The 20325-nt window shown below is 44.4% G+C and overlaps 3 protein-coding genes across 3 annotated transcripts; 2 read left to right on the forward strand and 1 right to left on the reverse strand.

Annotated features, from left to right (window-relative positions):
• Nucleotides 1-511: 511 nt before the first annotated feature.
• Nucleotides 512-3509, forward strand: LOC131286202 (protein suppressor of forked). Its single transcript, XM_058315124.1, has 9 exons — nucleotides 512-722; nucleotides 793-906; nucleotides 984-1192; nucleotides 1265-1652; nucleotides 1732-1923; nucleotides 1994-2185; nucleotides 2250-2496; nucleotides 2575-3138; nucleotides 3208-3509. Exons 1-9 carry the CDS (start codon nucleotides 684-686, stop codon nucleotides 3423-3425), a joined length of 2163 nt encoding a protein of 720 aa, XP_058171107.1. The 5' UTR covers nucleotides 512-683; the 3' UTR covers nucleotides 3426-3509.
• A 104-nt stretch (nucleotides 3510-3613) lies between these two features.
• Nucleotides 3614-5054, reverse strand: LOC131289389 (serine/threonine-protein phosphatase 6 catalytic subunit). The gene is made up of 4 exons (XM_058318626.1): nucleotides 4861-5054; nucleotides 4522-4650; nucleotides 4301-4459; nucleotides 3614-4231 (listed from the first exon to the last, which is right to left on the reverse strand). The coding sequence occupies exons 1-4, from the start codon at nucleotides 5026-5028 to the stop codon at nucleotides 3773-3775; spliced, it is 915 nt and encodes a 304-aa protein (XP_058174609.1). The 5' UTR covers nucleotides 5029-5054; the 3' UTR covers nucleotides 3614-3772.
• An 838-nt stretch (nucleotides 5055-5892) lies between these two features.
• Nucleotides 5893-19512, forward strand: LOC131287079 (dynamin). The gene is made up of 14 exons (XM_058316095.1): nucleotides 5893-6324; nucleotides 8205-8278; nucleotides 8358-8507; nucleotides 8597-9203; nucleotides 9303-9648; nucleotides 9718-9875; nucleotides 9956-10250; nucleotides 10340-10456; nucleotides 12405-12620; nucleotides 12690-12783; nucleotides 12856-12992; nucleotides 13061-13227; nucleotides 14811-14951; nucleotides 19352-19512. The coding sequence occupies exons 1-14, from the start codon at nucleotides 6179-6181 to the stop codon at nucleotides 19416-19418; spliced, it is 2715 nt and encodes a 904-aa protein (XP_058172078.1). The 5' UTR covers nucleotides 5893-6178; the 3' UTR covers nucleotides 19419-19512.
• Nucleotides 19513-20325: the final 813 nt, after the last annotated feature.

The following is a 20325-nucleotide window of genomic DNA, read 5'->3' on the forward strand; positions in this document are numbered from 1 at the left end:
CTATACACCTTGTGCTTACAGCACAGCTTAACTGTAATAACGCTTGTGATTGACATTTAACCCTTGGATGATTACGCCCATAAAATCCATGTTTGACATCGCTTGTTTGCCGTGGTGCGTATTATCACCGAGTCTACCAAATATTGAACGTTTATTTGATATATTAATTAAAGAATTATCAATTTCATCCAAAATCTTCAGATAGAAGACAGTGTTGTGAGTGCCCTACTATAAAGAGCCCGGCCATGGTGAACGTCGTGAAAACGGTGTTGAAGCGAAAAAAACCGGTTTTTTTCGGGTGAAAATTATTTTTTAACTGTCGTGGCCGTGAGGCTAATCGAATCAAATCTTTAGAATCTGTCAGATGGGATTCGAATCTTTAGAATCTGTCAAATGGGATTCGAATCTTTAGAATCCGTCTAGGGATCGAATCTTCGAATCCCGATTCTGCCAAAACTATTTGACATCGCTTGTTTGCCGAGCGGGTGGCATTTTTCCGTACGGTATACAATTCCTTATCGAATAAGAGTGAATATTCAGTGTAAACGAAGTGAAATTTACATAAAAAGCGTGTTTTCGGAGGAAGTTTCTGGTGCTTGATGCATTAAGTTTTTCGGAACATTTCGGTTACAAGCAGTTGGTAGCGCAGACGTAAACAATTCGCCTAGGACGCACGGATAAACATGACACAGCAACTGAAAGATCAGCTCAAGTTTGATATCGTATGTTTGTGCTCACCGAGCGTGTACCAAGATGGAACAACTTGCTAATATTGTTTATTTGGTTCACTAGGAATGGGGGCACGAGAGACTGGTACGGGCACAGCAAACGGTGGAGGTGCGGCCTTTCGATGTCGAGTCGTGGTCACTGTTGGTGCGCGAGGGCCAAAGCCGGCAAGTCAACGAGGTATGACAGCGATATAGACGCGTTTGAATATGTATTTACTTCAACAGGATTTAAATGTTCCCATTGCTTTATTCCAGGTTCGCTCGTTGTACGAATCGCTGGTTTGCGTGTTTCCTACGACTGCCCGCTACTGGAAAGTGTACATCGAGCAGGAGATGAAATACCGCAACTACGAACGCGTTGAAAAACTGTTCCAACGCTGTTTGGTGAAGATCCTGAACATCGACCTGTGGAAGCTTTATTTAACGTACGTTAAAGAAACCAAAGCTGGATTAAGTACTCACAAGTAAGTAAAGATCATAGAACCGGCATTTGTCAAGCAAGTCGTTGTCACGATCGTCCTTCTTTATACTCTCAGGGAAAAAATGGCCCAGGCGTACGACTTTGCGCTTGAAAAGATTGGCATGGATCTGCACTCGTTCTCGATCTGGACAGACTACATTACGTTTCTGAAGAGTGTCGAGGCTGTGGGAAGCTACGCGGAAAACCAAAAAATTACTGCCGTCCGAAAGGTGTACCAACGGGCAGTAATAACGCCCATCATCGGCATCGAGCACTTGTGGAAGGATTATATTGCGTTCGAACAAAACATCAACCCTATTATATCAGAGAAAATGAGTCTAGAGCGGTCACGTGACTACATGAACGCAAGGCGTGTAGCAAAGGAGTTGGAGATCGTGACGAAAGGTTTAAATCGGAACCTGCCGGCCGTTCCACCGACCGTTACGAAAGAAGAAGTAAAGCAGGTACACTATCGAACTTTCTGCCGTATAGAATAGGAGTTAACAACGGAGGTTAATAGTTGTGTTTTTATTTCTTCCCCAGGTTGAGCTTTGGAAAAAGTATATAGCATTCGAAAAATCAAACCCTTTACGCAGCGAAGACAACGCACTCGTCACACGTCGCGTAATGTTTGCGATCGAACAGTGCCTGCTCGTGCTCACACACCATCCTGCCGTGTGGCATCAGGCGGCACAGTATCTGGACCAGAGCTCGAAACTACTGGCGGAAAAGGGGGTATGTGTTTTGCATCACCGAAGGCGCTTGCATATTTATATGAATCATTTTTATCTACTATCCAACGCAGGATCTCAATGCTGCCAAAGTGTTCAGCGATGAAGCGGCCAACATTTTGGAACGTGCGATCAATTCCGTTCTGAGCAGAAATGCACTGCTCTATTTCGCCTATGCCGATTTTGAAGAAGGACGTTTGAAGTACGATAAAGTTCATCAGATGTACAATAAATTCCTCTCGATCAACGATGTCGACCCCACGTTGGTAATTATTGCGGAAAGCATACATGTTTTGAAATGTAGATCCCTAAGTATCGTTGTTGTCTCAGGCATACATTCAGTACATGAAGTTCGCTCGACGAGCGGAAGGGATTAAGTCGGCTCGGGCCGTGTTTAAGAAGGCACGCGAGGACGCCCGCTCCACTTACCACGTGTTTGTGGCTGCCGCACTCATGGAGTACTACTGCAGTAAGGATAAGGATATCGCTTTCCGTATATTCGAGCTAGGGTTAAAGCGGTTCGGTGGCAGTCCCGAGTACGTCATGTGCTACATCGACTACTTATCGCATTTGAATGGTAAGCGTCGAGATGCATGCAGAGAATCACCTTGTTAAGCTCCGGAATGTGTTGTCTAACTTAAAACCTTTGTTTCAGAGGACAACAATACCCGTGTACTGTTTGAGCGGGTTCTCTCATCCGGTGGACTGACGCCACAGCTCTCTGTCGAAGTGTGGAACCGTTTCCTCGAGTTCGAGTCCAACATCGGCGATCTGTCGAGCATAGTGAAAGTCGAGCGACGCCGCAGTGCCGTACTGGAGAAACTGAAGGAATTTGAAGGAAAAGAAACAGCCCAGCTGGTCGATCGGTATAAGTTTCTCGATCTCTACCCGTGTTCACCTTCGGAGCTGAAGTCCATCGGGTACACGGACACGCACGGCATGTTGAGTGTGACCGGTGTTAAACCACCGCCGGCTCCCGTCCCGGAGCAACCGGAACAACCGCAACAATTGGTGCGGCCCGATTTCAGCCACATGATTCCATACAAACCGAAGCAGAACGCGTTCCCGGGCGAACATCCTCTCCCTGGCGGGAGCTTTCCGCAGCCGGCTGCTTTGGCAGCGTTGTGCGCCATTCTGCCTCCCCCAGTTAGTTTTCAGGGTCCGTTCGTTGCCGTCGATAAGCTGATCGAAGTATTCAACCGTGTTCAACTCCCGGAGGGTAGGGCGACTAAGACATTCGATTGGGGTTCACAGTGCTACATTAACCTTCTACTTTCCTCACTTGCAGTTCCACCACCGCCAAGTGATGGCACAGCCGATGCCCGACTATTCGAGTTGGCCAAATCCGTACACTGGATTGTGGATGATAGCACCTACGCGGGTGAAGGCGGCCTTAAGCGACGTCGGATGGCGCCGGGCGGTGAGGATAGTGACGATGAAGGGGTAGCGCCAGCTCCTCCAGCGAACGATATCTATCGCTTGAGGCAGCAGAAACGATTCAAGTAAATACAATTGTAACCGCATAAACGTGTCCCTTCAGGGGCAATTTTAGTTAGATGAGTTGCATATGTAAAATAAACAATAAGTTAAAAATGGTGAACCAATCTTAATCATGTTTAATGTTTTCCGAAAACACTAATAAAACGTTCAGCGAGGAAACGCCATAATCGACTGTTTCATAAACTACGCTCAAATCCATTATGCGTCGTTTTCATTTCGCATCTTTGATGTATATAGTTTATTGTGCAACATACATTAACAAAAGTAGTTTAACGCGAAACCGTCATAAAAATAAAGTTTCCAAGGATGCAGGCAGCAGGATAGTATTGCACCGGAAAGATGCACTTCTCGCACTACAAGAAGTAAGGCGTAATGCGTTGGCTCGGTATGACGCGCTCTTCGTTCGGGACGGCTTTGAAGATCTTCGGTTCCGGATTGTTGATGTCGGTAAAGTCTAGTATCGAGGCCACATTGCCGCAGCGGTAGCAGTAGTTCGGTGCCGACCAGACCGTCACCAGACTGCGGTCAAACTGAAAGTTAATACCCTCGTGCACCAGCTGGTGCGCCCGGCAGATCAAGTCGAGGCTGTTTATGCTCATAAAGTCTCGCGTAACCCGTGCACCGAACAACCAGCCGGCGCCACGGGGACTCTCTGCCCACGTCAGGATGTCGTCCGGATCGGACCACACCAGATCACAGAACGCACCCTTGTGCGGTATCTCCTGGTCGCGGTTGATCGTACGGATCTGATCGAGTGTTCTTATTTCCGGACTAAGGCCACCGTGCACACAGAGGACCTTTTCGTCGATAAGCTGCAAGGTAAGAAGAGTAATGTCAAAGCAATCCGAGAAGAACAAGAGAGAGACGATAGCGCTACTTACCGCAGCGATCGTAAGTAGATCGAAAACTCGACAGCAATATTTCCACGGGCTTGCGTTACCATATTTCGTGTAACATTCATCGTAAAACCCGTATACCTTAGTAATCTGTCGTGATTCGTGATTCCCTCGGAGAAGCGTAATTTTATCGGGATATCGTGCCTACGGAGTGAAGCGAACGTTAGTTCACACCGGTACGGTACTAATTAGTTGGCGATTGTTACTTTTAACGTCAGCAATCGTGTCAATGTTTCCAGGCTGTAGTATCCTCGGTCGACAAAGTCCCCCATGAAGATGTAGTTTGTGTCCGGTACATGTCCACCCGTGCGGAACAGCTCTTCCAAATCGTAAAACTAGAATGAACAAACCGCCGGAAACACTGCATGAAAATAGATACCGCCGGCGGACCATACGCCATAGCCCATGCGTGTGCTTCAAAAGGCACCGTATTCAGTGATTGCGTGTTTATTCTTATCATACACACGCCTCTAGACGTTCGTAGGCGGTGACGTATGAATCATCTAAATATATACTCATCTATTAACGATAGAAATACTACGTACCTGTCCGTGAATATCGCCGCACACGGTAACGGGGGTACTGACGGGTTGAACATTCGATTCTTCCAACAGCAGCTCGCAGACGATGTCGCACAGCTTCTTGAGATCATTTTCCGGAAGGTACTTGCACTCCTTCGCAATCTCGATCCAGCGGTCCAGTTCCGAAGCCATATTTCTGAATGTTCGTCAATACGTATGTTCGTGAATGTGAAGATTTCTATATCTGCATGGGATACGGCGCGAGGGCTTGCGAAGAAGCAATCTCGCGAAACAAAATTCGTTCTTCTTTATTGCTCGGTCAGTCACCAAAACTGACAGGCTCGTTGACCTGCTGCTGTCAAACAAACCGCAGGCAAATACAGGAATGGTTAGTTACCATAAATTGCTTACCCACAATCGTACTTTCAAAAATGTGCATGCAACAAATATGTTTTCACTACTTAGTTGCTCGATGTAGTTAGGTTGGGTCTTTTGAAAGAATTTAGTGAGGAGAAATCTTGGATATTTTAATTTTACTCTTGCTTTCTAGTTAGATTACGAACGATTTTTCCATTTGATAAACCGTCTTTTCGCCCGTCAAAGGGGCGAAATCTGTCAAACTGACTCTGGGGGGCGAAAAGAGCGCTGTGAAAAAAGGCAGTAAAAAGTGCGATAAAGTCGAGAAAAAAAGTAGCAAGCAAAGTGCAGAACACCATCGTAACGTCATTCGTCGGACAACCTCTGCGCAATCGATCGCAGCGGAAAAAGGTTACAGTTTCTTCCGAGGACGAAGCCACGGTTCATTCTGTGCGTGCGATTCTGTGATTGCATGCGCGCAATGATGTAGTGCATTCTGGTGCGGACAGTCGAGATTCGAAGTTGAATTCCACCGGAGTCAGTGACACAGTTACAACCTCCTTCGGCAGTGCGCTCGACGAGCGAAGCAAATTGGTAGGCCGTTGCTTGCGCCAGGCAGGGAGGGGTTTGCAGCAGCTAGTAAAAGGTGCCCGAGTGCTGCGGCATCATCGGCGAATCCGAGAAAAAAAGTAGCCACTCGTTGTGGTGCCTGTAATTTGCTCGATTTGTTTTCAAGTGCGTAAAGAAGTGCTTCTTTGAAGGTGCGTGCAAAAGGCGCACTCGAGCGGGTTGGTGCGTGAAGTGAAGGAAGTGCGAAGCGGACGTAACCGTGAAAAAAACAGAGAGAGAGAGAGAAAGTGATACGGGGAGAGTGAACGAGAGTGGGAAAGCAGTGTGGCAGGTACACTACACACAAATAGCTGTCCAAAATCCGGACATCAACGATAAAGGAAGCAGGATTACGACGACCACTTAGTGCACAATCATGGAGTCCCTCATTCCGATTGTGAACAAACTGCAGGATGCATTCACGCAGATGGGAGTGCACATGCAGCTCGACCTGCCACAGATCGCTGTGGTTGGCGGGCAATCGGCAGGAAAATCATCTGTGCTGGAGAACTTCGTCGGAAGGTCAGTGGTTGTGATTTAGTGGGTGTGTGGATGGGGCCGAGGGGTTGGGTTTCATTAATTACTCATCCGCTAGACCCCATCATCTCTCTGGCTTTAATCGCCCAATAATCCCTGACCCTCGGGAATGTGGAATAGAATGTCATGGGGTTTTCCTGTAAGGGAACCACAAAACAAAAGATCCTTTTTCCTTCCGTTTTTTTTCCTTTAGCTCTTACATTTATCCTCATGAAAAGAGAATTTTCTCCCCATTCTCTCATCCACCCAGTCTCTCTTTTCATCTGTAGCACACACAAAATCAAGAACATCCCTGCGAAGGAACTGACATTTCCGTCGTTAAACACAAGACGACAAAAAAAATGATTCATCCATTCCGCCCCAATACGCGCACGGTGGGGGCTGGATATGATGCTACACGATTCATGCTCGTTTGTGCGTTAAAGGGGGGTGTATTGTTGGCGTACGGGGTTGGCAAAAATTGGGGAGCCTTTTGGAGAGCATGTGAAAACACAAGCTGTGCTTCAACTCTTCGCATGGAGAGTGATTAGGCGGAAGTCCGAACGAGCAAAAGAGATATCTGCGCGAGCGCAAGTTAGAGAGACAGAGAGAAAACGACCGAGAGGTATGTGGTACCTCCCCAACCACCATCCTTCGGTGGTGTGATATCAGTTGGGAAATAATCGATAATAGAGTAAACTTTTATCGGGGTGGATCGCCCTGTCTACAATTCACCCTCGCGGGTTACCTTACTAATGACACAATTTGGGCCTTCGTAGAAGCAGGTCCTATGAAACGGGCTTTGTCTCTTATCTAAACGGCTATGGAGTTTGTTTGTGAATTTGTGTGATTCGTTCCATTCCCTTTGCTTCCATGGGGTGGTTTTGCATCCGTCGTCTAATGCTCCTAGATGACCTACCAACTGGTCTCTCGACAAACACACAAGTAAACATACGTACATGCACTACTATTTCTTTCGTAACGTCTGAGAAAATTCGTATACACAATGCAATCTCCTCGTATGCCTAATTCCATCACGCTAGAAACAATTAGGGGCTTTGGGTTTCCTATCGGGCACATATTTTTCTCTTATGAGCCAAACACAAAAGAACAACTCTTCGCATCGAGAGTGATCAGTTTAGTCATTTTAACATTGAAATTAGCAGTTTGATGTGCAATGCAAATGAGTGAATCATCCATTTGAAAAACCGTAAATTCATTGGCAGGCTTTGATGGCCGACAGTATCGTCGCCTACTGAAATCGAGGACTATGTCAATGGAAAACACAATCCCTTCGAAACAAACTCACGCGCACACTTTTCCACCCATGGCAGGCGCACTTCCGCATTCGTCCTTTCGACGAACTGCGAAGGAGGAAAAAATTACATAATATCGACGATAACAGGAACGGCTGACAGCTACTCTTCTCGCCGTCGAAAAAAGAGAGCAACAGAGAGTGAAACACAGGACACCCGAGGGAAAGTCCTGGCGAAGTGCTGTAATCTGTTTCTGTTCCAGGACTGCTATGGGATATGATTTGCTTTCGGCAAGCCACAAAATGAGAGTTATATGAAACGTAAATGCTATATTCCAATGGAGTAAAGCTACGATAAACAATGTAAACATGCAACGATAACATGCGATTTTTATCTACCGTTTTTCTTTCTTTTTCACTTTCATCTGTTCACATAGGCTAAACTCTTTGGGGCGATAAGTTTTTTTTTCAAAAAGATAATACAATACAAAGCAAGAAGAAGTCTGTATTTTGGGCACTTTTTCAAAAGAAAAATATCTCGAATCTAAAAGCTTTAAAAATACATTCATAGTAACCAACATACTACCCATAGATTATTTTTAATGTTTAATTTATTTTATTCGTTTTACAGAGATTTCCTTCCACGAGGTTCTGGAATTGTGACTCGCCGTCCTTTGATTCTACAGCTCATCAATGGAAACGTTGGTAAGTAACACATTCACAGCTACGTAGCAATTCATGAGACGTTGGTCATATCCTTCACTTTTTTACCTCAAATTTTCAGAATTCGGCGAATTCCTTCACCAGAAAGGAAAAAAGTTTACGAATTTTGACGAGATCCGCCAGGAGATCGAAGCGGAAACCGATCGAGTGACTGGAAGCAACAAGGGCATCTCGAATGTACCGATCAACCTACGGGTATATTCGCCGCACGGTAAGTGAGGCATCCTAAGGTGCAAGATGTAACGTTGGTTGAATTGACCAGATTCGTAACACACTTATTTCTTTCCCATCTCATCTCAGTACTCAACCTGACGCTCATCGATTTGCCCGGCTTGACGAAGGTTCCGATCGGTGATCAGCCGGCTGACATTGAGAACCAGATCAAAGGTATGATATTCCAGTTCATCCGTAAGGAGACGTGCCTGATTCTGGCCGTTACGCCCGCCAACACCGATCTGGCGAACAGTGACGCGCTCAAGTTGGCTAAGGAGGTCGACCCGCAGGGCGTTCGGACGATCGGCGTCATCACGAAGCTCGATCTGATGGACGAGGGTACCGATGCGCGTGACATTCTCGAAAACAAGCTGCTGCCACTGCGCCGCGGCTACATCGGTGTCGTTAACCGCTCGCAGAAGGATATCGAGGGTCGGAAGGACATCCACGCGGCGCTGGCGGCCGAGCGCAAGTTCTTCCTGTCGCATCCGAGCTACCGGCATATGGCCGACCGGCTCGGTACACCCTATCTGCAGAAGGTGCTGAACCAGCAGCTGACCAATCATATTCGCGATACGCTGCCGGCCCTGCGCGATCGCCTGCAGAAGCAGATGTTGGCGCTCGAGCGCGATGTGGAGCAGTATAAGCACTTCCGGCCAGATGATCCGAGCATCAAGACGAAGGCTATGTTGCAGTAAGTGTTTCTCTTTCCCGTTTATTATCGTAAATATCTGTTCTGTTTAGAAATAACGCTTTTATGGCACACATTTGTCTGTTTTTTTTATTTTTAAAGGATGATTCAACAGCTCCAGTCGGATTTCGAACGTACAATTGAGGGCTCCGGGTCAGCGCTGGTCAACACAAACGAGCTGTCTGGCGGTGCCAAAATTAATCGAATTTTCCACGAACGGTTGCGTTTCGAAATCGTCAAAATGTCGTGCGACGAGAAGGAGCTGCGGCGCGAAATTTCGTTCGCCATTCGCAACATCCATGGTATCCGCGTCGGTCTGTTCACGCCCGACATGGCGTTCGAGGCAATCGTGAAGAAGCAGATCTCCCAGCTGAAGGAACCAATCCTGAAGTGTGTCGATCTTACCGTGCTGGAGCTGTCTAACGTGGTGCGAATCTGCACGGACAAGGTACAAGATGGAAAGAAGGGCTACGAATGGTGCTCACAATTTATTATGAAATATTACTTCATATTTCAGATGGCTCGTTATCCGCGTCTGCGCGACGAAACGGAGCGTATCATCACTACGCATATCCGGCAGTGCGAGCAAAAGTCCAAGGCACAGATGATGCTCCTGATCGACTACGAGCTGGCCTACATGAACACCAATCATGAGGATTTCATCGGCTTCGCCAAGTAAGTGAATCCGAAAGTGATGGGGAAACCGCGAAGAGCAGTATGGCATACGGTCAAAGTTCGGTTGTTTCCAATTCCAGTGCTCAAAGCAAAACCGAAAACGCCGTCAAGACGGGTACACGCAACCTAGGCTCGCAGGTGATCCGCAAGGGTCACATGTGCATCCAGAACCTGGGCATCATGAAGGGTGGCTCGCGACCGTACTGGTTCGTGCTGACCTCCGAGAGCATTTCCTGGTTCAAGGATGAGGATGAGAAGGAGAAGAAATTCATGCTGCCGCTGGATGGGCTCAAGCTGCGCGACATCGAGCAGGGCTTCATGTCCCGGCGACACACCTTCGGGCTTTTCAATCCCGATGGTCGCAATGTTTATAAGGTATGGCGATGGAGAAGAGATTTCATAGCTGATAGTTGCAACTGGAAGCTGAGCGTTTTTTGACATCGTTTTTCTCTCTTTCAACCCAGGATTATAAACAATTGGAACTTTCCTGCGAAAGCACCGACGATGTCGACTCATGGAAGGCATCTTTCTTACGCGCGGGTGTTTACCCCGAAAAGGACACTCCTGCCAACGGTGATGAGGTAAGTTGGCTGTATAACGTATTCCAGAGAAAATCCCGCATCTCAAAACGATGGACCCAGTTTAACCCGATGGGATCTGCTTGCCCCACCCGTTTCGCCAAGAAACGTCAACAACTTCGACACACCTATATAAAATTTTCAATTCCATTTTCTCTATTCTTGCATTGCCAACATCTAAACCATGGCAGACGGAAGCCGAGGTTCGTTTTCTTGTACGATATACATTTCAGCTTGGTTTGGTAGCTTTTTGCTTTTTATTTATGTGTTTGTTCTCCATTCTCCTACCGGTGCGATTTTCCACTTCACATTTCCACCTATAGATGGATACAATATTTGGTGGTTGTCCTCTCGTCCATGTGCTGTACTGTGGTTCCGTAATAACCGTGTGGTTAGTTCACGTCCCCTGAGCGCTGAGGGGATAAGGGAAAAAGTCATTCCCTTAGGCAATCATAAAGTCAAAGATGATCGTTGTCACATGTCTCCAGATCTCACATATCGTGAACTGTCTGGCGATATGAGTGCTATGGGAATTGAGACTTCCATGATTTGCAAAAAATTACTGATCATCAGACCTAATCGCATCCTCAACGGGAGGACCTCTCTTAGTGACGATTAACACCGTGGTTTGTTTTCATGTCTCCTGCTGCCCTCTTTCGCTCGATAAACGAGAGGAGGCACACTTACAGCCGATCAACGTTAACCATTCCTCAAGAAAATCTTCTCTCACGTTTCCCGACGGTTTGTCCAGGCCAAACTTCCAGCACATAGCCAACCATCCCCAAGACGTTTGCTTTTCGAGCGTTTTATGTTGATCCAGTCTGTTTCAATGTTCGTTGTTCCTTTTCAGAAATCGCTACCACCTCTGGTAGCCAATGATCATAAGTCACACAATGAAGTACGCAGTAATGTATTCACATGGTTTAGTTTTAGAGAAGAAGCTGTTTTGTTTAGTAGTTTGGTGGCATTGTTGATGTATCGGTCTGATTTGTTTGAAGCTTGACTAACAACTAAATATCTCATGACACTTCATCACCGAAGTAGAATTTGGACATCTTTTTATCCCCCTGCCCAATTTTAATGGCTGTGACGTTGAGTTCGTCCCATAGACAACAAAGTTACCCATCTGGAAAGAGATTCTTTAGGATTACAATCACTTGATTCTCACATGGGTTATAATCTAAACATATCTTCCCTGGTAAATATACTGGAGCTTCTTTAACGACAGTCACGCTTTCGACGATTAATTGGTTGTCTTCATGCAAGATCAGGATTAGTTTAACAAAGTTCCATGGAACACGTACACTTTTCCAAATCGACCGAGAATCCATTACCTAATAAATGGATTAGATTATTGGTTTACACACTTCATAGAAACCTGTGCATAGAGCTTTATTACTTGTTTAGAGTGCGGTTTGATGTCCTTTGTACACTAACATGTCAAGTACTTAGTTTGAAGTCATGGTTACTAATGGGTGTAAATCTACATAATATAAAGTAGATACGATCAACTGAATTTAATCCGTGTCCTTTTAGGGAGGCACATCCTCTCTCAATCTGAGAAAAACAAAAAAACAGTTTTATGAAGATTTCTATTACCACAAATGTCCACACTAAACAGCATCAGTGACGTCTAGTTGAATGAGACGAAAAATAACACTGTACCTTTTGAAAATATAAAAAAAAACTGTAAACTAAATCTAGTTGGCTAGTCGCTCGCAACCGATTTCCAAATTGCCGATCAATCGTCGATGGTCCACCAATTGGTTTTCAATTCACATAGAAGCAGTTGTGGACTCGCGCACATCAATAATGAACGGGTAGAAAGCTTTCTCATGGAACTGCCATCTTAAACACGTTATTAGCTTTATTTTATCTTTTGATGTGAGAGAACGGCATTTGCTTTGGATGGTTTTGGTGACATGTTTCAACTACTTCCATATTGTCACAGGAGAGCAACGAATCGGGACCGACCGGCCAATCGCTTGACCCGCAGCTGGAGCGACAGGTCGAGACGATACGCAACCTGGTCGAATCGTACATGCGCATCGTCACCAAAACCACGCGCGATATGGTCCCGAAGGCCATTATGATGTTGATCATCAACAATACCAAGGATTTCATCAATGGCGAACTGCTGGCTCATCTGTACGCTTCCGGTGATCAGGTAAGAATCTATCTATGGAGCTTGGATTCCGAGAAGAAGTTGTTTAACACAGTGGAGTAATTATTCTAGGCCTCGATGATGGAGGAAAGCGCGGACGAAGCACAAAAACGCGAGGAAATGCTGCGAATGTACCATGCGTGTAAGGAAGCGTTGCGCATCATCGGTAAGTGTGATTGAAATCAGGCTAGTTTTGGGTCGTAAATGAGAGTGTTTTGTTTTACACTGCATGTTCCAGGTGATGTTTCGATGGCCACCTTCTCGACACCCGTGCCGCCGCCGGTGAAAAATGACTGGCTGTCGAGTGGTCTGGATAACCCGCGGCTGTCCCCACCGAGTCCGGGTGGTCCGCGCAAGGCTGCACCGCAGCAGCAGGTAGGTTTTATCAGTCATCCATTTTACATACAAGGGATTTGGTTTTGATCTGTTAATAATTACCCTAGGGTTCCCTTGGCTCGATGGGTGCTCCGGCTGGCCGAGGCCCACCGCCAGCACCGGCTAGTGCACGACCGGCACCGGCAATACCAAATCGACCGGGTGGTGGAGCCGCCCCACCGCTTCCCGGGGGCCGACCCGGTGGCCAAGCCCTACCGGCTCCATTGATTCCATCGTGAGTATTTCATTTTTACATTTCTAGAATCTGACCCATTCAATTGGGCTCTCTTCCTTATTCCACCTTCTCAAATTCTCTACTCGAATTTACTTAAAAGAAGAAAAGAAACACATTATCATTGCATAACAAATGGTGTGCGAAAACCAAAAAGTTCTAGGATAAGATTTGTCTCTGTGCTTAACGAACGTCTGGCGCATTTATTCGATATTTAATCATATGTGCAATTTGTTTGTGTGTTAATGTGTTTTAAACCGTGTTGATGTATCTCAAACACGTTTCTTTCCAATAATTTCCCGTTCCTGGTTTTCCTTCAATACCTTTTCGATCCTTCCTGCACTCGATTAATTCCATACTGCTGCACGGTGGTTGGGTGGTGTTCCTTTTTGTTGTTGTCTGCTGTGTTATCACTATTATTAACTATCCTCCAAACCTAACCTTTACAGGCGGCGTTAAAAACTAACTAAATATTAGTGCGCGTGTGTAAGCATACAAAAACAAAAAGCGGCCAGCGGGGAGTGGTGTGGTGCGGGTAAAAAAGCAATCTCCCCATTGGCAACGTAAAAAAAAATCAATGCAAAATGCAATTTATATAGAGTTATTATAAATACAATCTATCCATATACACAAGAAAAGGTAAAACTAGAAGCTCGTTATCGTGTAGAGATTTTGTTGAAATGATTGGCGTAAAACGAAACAGAGATGGAGAGAAACACGTACGGATCGAGGGAAAAAACAATTCAGACATCAGAAAACTATTTCCACGTTATCTTGCAAAAGTTTAAGAAAATATTTTATCGTTAAATATGAACAACATCAATCGAAATTGCATACACACATGTAGGAGCATGTTATTATAAACAAGATAAAAACGCAACGGTGTCTAAACACACAAAACTACGCCTCGTTCATGAGAACTAGAGAAAAGCGAAAACCTATGACAGTGAAGAAACAATTAAACCTTACCCTTATACTGATCGTATTCTTTCACCCTTTGCAAAGTATAACGATTCCGGCAAACAATATGTAACAACACAAACAAGCTTTTCTCGTAACGAAAAGTTACTAATAGCTTCCTGCGAAGTGCAACATTGCAATACGAAGACGAAGTGTCATGTGGTCATATGTATTTCTATTGTTTTGGTTTGAATTTTTATATTTTTTCTTCAAATATTCTTTTACATCTCAACAAAAAGCTACTTTGAAGGGCCGATTAGTTAGTTAGTTTTCATCGCCTCTTGGTATGCGGTTAGGGAGCTTGTTGTGCGTGCTGCCAACCGAAGTCGGTTAGGCTAATTTTTTTTCCCCATCAACTGGCAAGGTTAAAAGCTCGTATACTTAAGCCGCACACATTGCAACAAAGCTCAAGCGAGGTTCGGTATGGATTTGGTAGAGGCAAATCGTTAAAGTAATTGTCACACTTTAACCCAGCATCACGTCTGTGTCCCAGTATTCTCCTTCATTCTCCCTCCAAAAGACACTAACACGTTGCTTCATATGTGCGCTACGTCCCGGAACTGTCGGTATTTGGTTCATGACTAAATTGTGTTGTTCAATCCTGTTCCCTGCTGCAACCCTTCCAGGCGTCCGGGAGGTGCGGCCGGCGGTGGTATGGCGCAGATGATCCCGGCCGGCGCGCGACAGCAGATTAACCAGCAGGTTGGCCAGGCCGTCACCAATGCCGCCATGAACGAATTGTCGAATGTGTTCGCCTCGAAGTTCAAGTAAAGTATTCCCACGCAAACTTTTACCCCACCCTCCTCCCCACAACACCGTAACTGGGCATATCTAAGAAAGCTCTATCTGTTGCTATAGTCTACCCATTCCGCACAAGAGCAACTACAAAACAAAGCAAATAAATAACCATCTTCGCTTCGGGCAGGTTCTGTAAAAGCCTAAAATTGACCGCCATCAGTTCTCCCACCGGCGGGGGAAAGTGTGTTTTTGTGTGTGTTGTTACTTATGTTGTTCAAAGTGGTGTACTTTCGTTCACTGTTTGGCAATGCTTTGTTATGTTCGCAATGGCTTGTGCTTTCAACGGTACGTTGGACAAAATAGAATGTGGGTGATCTGTCCTGTTTGCATATTGGAAACGATTATACAAAATACGATAACTTTAAATAAGAATCATGCATACCTACCAATCAAACCGATTTAACGTGTACACCTATTGCTAACAAACAAAACGAAGCAGCGATAGAAGCTAACAATTGAAGTAGCTGTTTGACACACCGGAATTCACCAGCACTGTGCATCAACTAGAACTCCCCTTCGACCTATGGTACCGTACCGGACGTATTAACTAAAAGAAGAGGAAAACTAAAATACCGCAAAACACCACACAACACTTTGCACAACATTCTGCACCATGCGCCACACGATAATAGGCCGATGCCAACATGTTGATGCCCTGTTCGATTGATTGTGTGTTGATGAAATGCTTAGTGTCTCTTTGTGTGTCTAGAATATAATGCATTAACATCCTCCCCTACATCACAAACAAGTTAGAATCTCGAGCGTAATAGGGTGACGAATTACCAAACCGAATGCCAGACACCGATACAGAAACCTCTGTTTTCAAAGTTTGTAAATGTCCGTGGTGCCATTCGCTAGCACGAGACCACTGCAACCAAACTAAACCAGTAAAAAATCCTACATTCTACTATCATACCAGTTTATGGAAGGTAACCTATTTAAATCCAATCCAAACTAACTCAAAAAAACTGGCAGAATGGAAAAGTTGATAGCATTTAGAAAAAAAGCAGAAATAATGCCTTTTGTTGGTGCATACCGAGGGTGAAAGAGGATGATAAACAATACAGCATCCAGACATACAAAAACCAAAATCCGAGGAGAGATATGATACTATAAATATTACCACAACGCAACACTCTAGTACCCGATAGCAACAACAAACAAACAAACAAACAGCAGAACAGTGAAATCAACTACACATATTGCGAGAAAAATGATATAAATATACACATATATGCATATAGAAGTATAGTTCAATGAAAAAGTTGTTCACTGTTTGCGTGCGCGAATATTAAAAGGAAACAAATAAAAAAACGCTTAACACATGGTAGAAATTAGTAGAGAACAGTAGGACCTCCGGAATCCGATTGGCTAGATCTGACGATCCCGTCAGTGAATCGCAGAATGGAAGTACGAAGAAGACAGTGACATTCGAATATCGCATAGGTCTACTTCCCTCATTTGCTGGTCTTGTGGCCGGGAAGCGCTTATGGATGGATGTGCCGGCCTGGCCGTGTCAATCTCATTTACAGTTTATGTTGGACTGTCTGTGTTCAGGCACGGGGTTGTCCTGAGACCCGAAGGGCGCCCATGTAAAGAAAAAGATTGTATAAAAACCACTCCCGCCACCTCGGCTGGCTTGCCGGCAATAGTAGGCCGTTGAATTCTTTTCAAATCGCATTCAAATAAGAAATGACGCGTTTCTCAATGCCTGCTTATTAAAATCAGTAATACTCGAGTTGCTACATTCCAACACCAAACAGACTGAACTGGAAGGAAGGAGAGCGTTTTTTTGTTTATTAAAGGAACGAAGACACGTCTCTCGGCTGAATCACTCCTTTTGAAAACCACTTTCGTTAGTCTGCGTACTGTTAGCCTTTAAATGGGTTCACAGGGCATTTGTTTTACATTATCATCCTTCATATATTCTCTCGTACAATCATCCATCCCTCTGGCCCAGAATGAGTGGGCTAAGGAGTTCAGTTGAAAATTGTAAAAAAAAGAAGAAGATGTGAGTTAAAACAGCAGCCGGTCGTTATCGTCATGTTACTGTATGCATAAGGTCAATTAATTAGTGATACGTTTGTTGTTACTGAACGGTTGATTCGCATATGGGTGTTTGATATGTTTATCCAAAATGGTCAACTGCCAGCCACATTTCCTTCACACGAAGCGTCTCGAACGCATCGCAGCACACCATTGTACTAGCAAGCAAGGGTATTGACGAGTTTCTTCAAACCGGCGCCAAACCAGCACCAGATATAACGGTCGTTTGCATTGCGTTGCAGTTACGATAGCAATTTATTTACAAACTGTGTGTACCTACCACCACCGGGGACGATGATTGTCCTGTTGAAAAACAACCTATCCGACGATGAAGTGATTTCGATCCTTGCGATCCGGCGTTGGAGATGGAGTGAGCGGAAAAAAGCAGTCTCATTGCCTCGACGGTTGTATAGGAGAAAGCATGAGAAGAGATACTCCCATTAAAAATTACCCAACGGAAGAAACTGTATTTAAAAAAAAGGATGGATACATATTTATGCATATTTACTGATCGAACGTAACCACCCCAAAAGAATCCCTATTAATTCTAAATGTGTGCAAAGATACCAACGCAAGAACAGAAGAGAGGAACAGTAAACATCATTTGACAATGTTTAGAACTCGAAATACACACACAAAGGACAATTTAAACGAAAAATGGATGAATCTATTTCGCTTTACATAATATTATTTTTTGTTTGCATTCATCTCGGAACAGGTAAAGACATGTTAGACATGTTCTTTTACCAACTTTCTTCATTTTGATGTTGACTATCAAGATATATTTTACTGTACCCCTCGTAGAGTATCAAGTACATTTGAATATCAATCAGACCTTACATAGCTACGTGTTAATAGCTGTGATGCTTGAATCGTCGAAAAGTACTGTAACACTATGCGTTCGTTTCATGCTTACAACTACTGGAACTTCTCATCTTACCCCAAAAACCGAAATTCCTTCCTCATCTACTAGCAATATGTTACAAGTATATGTAGTATAGCCGGAGGCTAAAACGGAAATCGAAAACACACAACACAAAACCGACGCAATATGCAACAAGTGGTTCACTTCCGTCTCTTTGTGCGATTCACGATTAGTGATATGTGGTTAATGACGCTTTTAGGGATAGTGGAAATAGTACGGAACCTATTGCACTTCCACCCGGATATTAATAGGATTACTGAAACGAAAGATCGTATTGACACGTTTTGACCGTTTTCACCGATAAACAAACCTCTCCTCCCCGTACCCTATGAATGGAGATTATATTGAACTAAATTGCGACGTTACGGATCCTTAATGCGTTGACTGCTGTTATCAATCAGCAACATCAAACTCAACCTTTAATCCCGACCGGCGGTATGAAAAATTCCTTACAAACTAAAGTGAAACAAACAAGCAAGAAAACAAACAATTTAAACTATATATAAATATAGATGTCATCAGTTTTAACCCGTAATCTGCACTCATATTAAAGAACGACGAAGGGTGATGAACGAGTAACGAGTAACAAATGATGCGAACAGCGGCTAACTTTTACTTTAACCACTTAACCGTGCATGAAGAACAAGAGTAAGGAAGAAAAAAAAATGAGCAGCAGACGAAGGATATGAGCAATAGGTGAAAAGTAAAGTAAAATCGCAAGCCAACTAAACCAAAACCACAACTCATTGACAGTATGTAATAAATAAAGTACATTAAAAAGAAAAAGATGTAAACCGCTAAACTAACGCCTGCTACGTGTGAGAGCCCGGTTCGATGATGTAAAAGGTGCGTGAAAGGACGAGCAAATATGAGTACATACATGAGAACGAACGAAAACAAACGAAGCAACAACCAACAGAAACAAACAAAAAATATACATATTATATCTATTCTATGACAGAGAAAAATAAAGTATAACATAATTAATTGGAATTGAAATGGGGTTGGATGGAAAGCTATAATTTCTCAAATGCATGATACTTGCCTGACATGTCTCTTTGCTTACGATTTTCTAATGGTGATTGGTAAACATTGGTGGAATTTTCAGCAACAAGTATGGTATTGTTAACACATTTCTCATCAATTTGGTCATATTATCATACTCGCTTATTTGCCTGTGTTCTGTGTACAACTTACTTATTCTGTCGTTTCGTTTAGTAAATTAAACATGCGTTATGCCGTTTTCTAGTTTGGTAATGCTTTATTTGACCCATTGCTCATCTTTTTCCGTTAGAAGACCTTCTGTTTTTGCTTTAAGACAGGTTCCATTTTCATTTACTTATCTTTTCGTTTTTCCATTTCACCACGAACGTTCGGCCTCCTCCTCTCTAACGCCAGTCGGCCTGTCCAAAATGCCCCACCTCGTTTACCCGAACGCCCGTACAATGCCATGGGTCGGCCGTAAGCGGACAAGACGATGATCGCAAACAGGCGGAGCCAGCATAGGACGAGGATCGCTACAAGGAAGAAATGTTGCCATCTGGAGCGTAATGGTGAAAGCGGTGGACGAGAAACACTATTAATTTAGTTCGCGGATAAAGTTCCGGACCCCTCGGCCATTCTGCAGCATAACTGATACATAATTCACACACAATATGACACATGTGCGCTCCTTGTCTCTTGCCCACGCCTGCTACTGTGAAGTTAGTGAAAAGGGCAAAAGTAGCGAAATCATTCCGCATCTAAAAAAAACGCAGTAAGCGCTTCGATTCTAAACTGGTAACTTGATTTGAACCTTGCGAATCAATCGTTGCTAACTTCCGCGCCGCCGAAAGATGGTTCCGGCGAGGAGGAATAGAGTATGCTATAATTTATGTGATCTTCGCTAGGAGGATTCAAACGCGACAGGCCACTAACACGGGTCAAAACGTACCGAATGCAGGGTGTATAGTGTAGGGTAAACATGGTAGAGGTAACTAGGCGAAATGTATTACACGCGCGGACATGCGAAGGAGGAGGCTACTAAGGATCTTAGTAATGCCATTTGCTTTCCTTCTGATCGTCTCGACTGATCGTTATGGCGCACCTTCGTTAAGTGATGTTTATTTGTTTGTTTTTTTTTGTCGGCTGTGCCTTTCCTGGTGCTCACAAGCTCCCTCGCTTTTGTTACAACTGTTGTGACTGCTACTAGATACCGAGCAAAATGCCGAAGTATTAATTAAGTAAGCGCGATGAGTGCGTCAGTCTAGTGGGAATGAGTGAAGGATCACTTCAGCTGCAGCACATGTGGTTGTGCTGGTGCAATTTAACCGGTTAAAAAGGGTAATATAGAAGCTCTTTTCGAAATTATTGAAAGCTATCAACCATAAGCT

This window comes from Anopheles ziemanni, chromosome 3 (genome assembly GCF_943734765.1).
Source record: "Anopheles ziemanni chromosome 3, idAnoZiCoDA_A2_x.2, whole genome shotgun sequence".
Lineage (NCBI taxonomy): Eukaryota > Metazoa > Arthropoda > Insecta > Diptera > Culicidae > Anopheles > Anopheles ziemanni.